Source organism: Antrostomus carolinensis, unplaced genomic scaffold (assembly GCF_000700745.2).
Source record: "Antrostomus carolinensis isolate BGI_N321 unplaced genomic scaffold, ASM70074v2 scaffold8168, whole genome shotgun sequence".
Taxonomy (NCBI): domain Eukaryota; kingdom Metazoa; phylum Chordata; class Aves; order Caprimulgiformes; family Caprimulgidae; genus Antrostomus; species Antrostomus carolinensis.
Window position 1 is genome coordinate 20,075 of NW_010333644.1, and position 4,006 is coordinate 24,080.

Here is a 4,006-nt window from a genome sequence, read left to right on the forward strand (position 1 = left end):
TAACTGGTGTAGTATAGTACACACATAGGCCATTGACCTTTCCACATGGGGCATGGCTGGCCCATCCTCAACATCTGTACAGTTAAAAAGTGTTTCAGTGGGCATGTGGCAGTAATCTTTATCAAGAATAGTCTTTTCCTTTGTCACAGAACAGTAAGTGAGATGCTAATGGGGAAAAAAAAGGCAAGACATGCATACAGACCTTCGAGAGTCAATCAGAAAATGATAGAAGTATTGTGCAATAAATAAAAGTATAATTAGGAGAAATCAACATACAAAACAGTTTGTGCTATACAGTCTAAAGCCTTCCTGATAGTATGAGGAATGCGGCAGAGTCATTCATATCAACAGGTAGACTAGATAGTGAGAGGAAGAAAAGTAGGTTTCTCATCATAAAACTTCCTTTAGTAATAAGTGGAGGGCTTGTGTCTGATTGGCTTGGTGTCAGCTGGGATTTTCAGTTGGAGCAGATACTTGAGGACTGTCCTGTGCTAACCTCCCACCATCCTTCTTGGAAGTAATAGAGTCAACTAACTTCCAAGCACCTTGTTGCTGGAGTTACCCGTGCAACAAAACTGGAACCCAACAAAACAAGTTTTACATGTACTGCCTAAAAGTACTCCAAGTGATGTAGATTTATTCACTCAGTCAAAATTAATTATTCTTTTTTATTTATTTTAGATACAGAGTGTATTTTGGAGCCTCTGTCTCTGCCAGAAAGCCCAGGTGGTGTTGCTGCTGTGGAAAGTTCTCCCTATGTGCCTTGTATTTTCTGCAACGAATGCTATCTCTTAGCAGAACAAAACCAGCTCCTGAAGCACATGATTATTGAACACAAGCTTGTCATAGCAGATGTGAAACTGGTTGCAGATTTTAGAAGGTAAGGATTATATTGTTTAAAATAAGTGTGTATGTATGCAGATATATAAGCTTCATAAAACTAGAGATTATCTTTTTAAAATACTTTAAAAAGCAGTAGAGTGTTGTGGGAGGAATTTTAACTTTTTTGATGAGCTTTTTGTTGCTGGATTGTAAAATTGTTTTCCCATTCGCCCCCATTCTCCAGTCCCTAGATGTTGCTGGGACCAGGGGACTCAATATTAGAGTACAGGGCAATTCCTGTGTTACACATTCTTTGACATATCCTACAGACTTTTTGGGTCCTGTCACTAAGCAACAAGTTGTGTATAAGCTAGAAAGCTGTTTATTTCGTAAAGCATGTTTTAGACAATCAACTCTCCTAATTTTGGGTTTTATTTGTATAGGACAAGACTATTTCTACCCCTATACAATGTCCTAAAGCTGTGTATTTTACATAGAAGCTGCTCAGTACAGGATCTCTCACATTCTGGGAAGAAATTAATTTGCCCTATTTTCAGGATGCCAGCATTTCCCCCATGTAAATCACATTTAATCCTTAACTATACTTTACAGTACTGTGATCTACGTACAACTGTGACTCCTTCTACAGCTGTGTCATTGATCATCCCAGCAGGGTCACATTTGGCTTTCTCTTTCTTAACTTCCTCCAGTAGCTGGCATGGCCCCAGCTGGCTTGTGACTTCAGAGACTAGGCACTTGCTTGGCACTTTGCTGTCACACAGAGCAATGTATGGGCCAGGCGGTAGGCTAGACAGTACCTGCCAGTTTGTAGGTAGTTCTTTTGCAGTGTTGAAAAGTTAGCTGGGTAATTTCTCAACTAAGAGGAGTTTTCTGATACGTCTTCTGTCATTAGTTACTCAACCAAAGTCAGTAACTTGAGTCTATCAAGATGAAAAAAAAAAAAAAAATTAAGGTGATGTTTAGGAAGAGAATTGTAAGCCATATAAATCCTTATTTGGATGTATGAGCTTAACATTGGTTCAAATTGAAAACTGATACTTGTTTTTGTTTGGTTTTATGCTGAAAGCAGGCAGAACAAGAATGCAACGTTCTTTGGAGATAATACTAGTTTCCTCAGATAAATAAAGGGATAAGAGCTGCTCAGTCATGGACTGCCAGTTTAAGTGTGCTTGTGGGATTATTCTGCATTAATAGAAATGTATTTTAAAATCACCTTTTCAATAAAAGGTCCATTTAGATTCTTTTTGCTGCTAATGTAATTGGAAGGTAGCCAAATCTTATAGAAAGTGGCCCCAGGCCCCAGTGGCCCACACTCTGAAGTGTGCCTTCTCTTATTTACTGTACTGAATATCAGTGAAACAGTCTAATACTATGCACAAAAAAAGGAAGTATAATCTGAGGTGTTAAACTGAGATGTGGAAAATAGCAGGAAACAACTATGGAAACATAGTATTTTTTATACTTAGCAATGAGTTACAATCAGTTTTAGGAATACATTTCTTGACAGAACTACAAGAAATGGAGAATCCAGAGAAGAGCAATGCTAATGGAATTTTTTTTTTTTTTAAATTTGGAAGAATAAAGATAAGTTGGCATTAGGGCAAAGGGAAGAGATAAGAGTAATAAGCTTCCACTGCATGACTGGACATGATCACTCATGGACAATGATCACTCACTTTCCCTCCCTGGAAGTAGGACAAGACTTTGGCTTTATTTGATCACTGATTATTTGGGTTAAGTCTTATGATATGAAATCCCTTAACAGTCAGGTTCATAGCACAGACAGTTATGGTTAGGTGTCTGAACAGTGTTCATTTATTTCAGTGCAGGGGACAGACTAAATGACATCTTGAAATCCCTTCATTAGCACATTTGTGTCCTAAAAGGTCAGGGATGACTTATTCTGGAAGACTTACTGTTCTGTGTAGCAGCAAGACTGTTTCATTGTGCGTTATGAACAGTAGAGTAGGCAGGGGACAACAAAACGCTCACCTCTCACTAACTGACATCTAATGATACCTCTGAATGAGCTTCAGCCATGCATGCTAGCTTCACTGTACATAGCTGTCTGCTGTACCGGTGGTTAATCCTTTCCATGTCAAAGTTAGCAGAAACAAGTATCTACTGATTCCTTGGCTGCTGCAGTTCAAGTCCTCATATAGTAAGACAGATGATAAATAGAGGTAATATGAACCACCATGAGATGTGGTAGCTGTGGCAAGTAAACCTTTAGATTGCACAAGTATTAAAAGCTACAACTATTTAGAAATTCCTCGTAATAATATCTGATTTTTTACAATTCTTTTCCTCATTTGATTGCATGTCAGTAGGAAGCTGTCATTATTTGGTTAGCCTTTACCTTAATGACTCTCACACGATTTATATCACACATTGTAAGTATAAATATGAGCATGCACTTAAGCATTTTCAGATTTTTTATTTTTTTTTTACAGTAAGATTCTGAATAATTAGCACAAGGATTGCTTGGTTTCCTTTATCATATAATGGAAAGTGATGATTTCTTGTTGGTTAGACAGTAGCTTCTAGTTCAATGGGAACCTAATCTCAGTTAGGGATTGTTAATGTTGCTATGATACAATGATGGTACAAGGATGTTTCTAAACAGTGGTAGTTCACGGGTTAAAACTTTGAGATGTGTTTAGGACTTTCCTTACTCTGTCTGCTATCCCACCCCCAGGTGTTTGGGGACTTCGTTTTTCTGTCTTTCTAGTTGTCTGCCAAGCTACAGTTTTCACTGTAACTCCACAGGAGACCTGCCAAAACCTCACTTTTGACAAGTTGGTATTTTTACTGGTTTCAGATTCCTGTCTGCATCTTGCAGAACACAGACCACAGTATTTTGGGAATTTGAGAGTACTCTATAGTATATCTTTTCAGTAAAGATGCATCTGAGTGGCACTTCTGTCTGAAGATGTGAATAGGTCACAGTGTTTATGTAAAACTTAATGCAAATCTGTCTTACTGAGTTCTTCACTTTGACAGGATGGTTAAACCCAGTTTTAATGAAGCTGAATGAATGTAATGAATTGGAAAACTAGATTAAAGGAAGAAAAAACAGACTAGAGTTAAAAAAAAAAAACAAAAACAAAACACAAAACTCTTAAGAATTTAGAGGATGGAAAAAAGCGAGAGCAAATCAACT

The 4,006-nt window shown here is 37.6% G+C and overlaps 1 protein-coding gene across 1 annotated transcript in view; it reads left to right on the forward strand.

Moving 5' to 3' along the window:
- The first annotated feature begins 317 nt into the window (after positions 1-317).
- Positions 318-4,006, forward strand: part of ZNF277 (zinc finger protein 277) — a 33,063-nt gene continuing 29,374 nt past the window's right edge. The window contains 2 exon segments of the mRNA XM_010173928.2: positions 318-378; positions 682-905. Coding sequence (XP_010172230.2) covers positions 318-378; positions 682-905 — 285 coding nt within the window.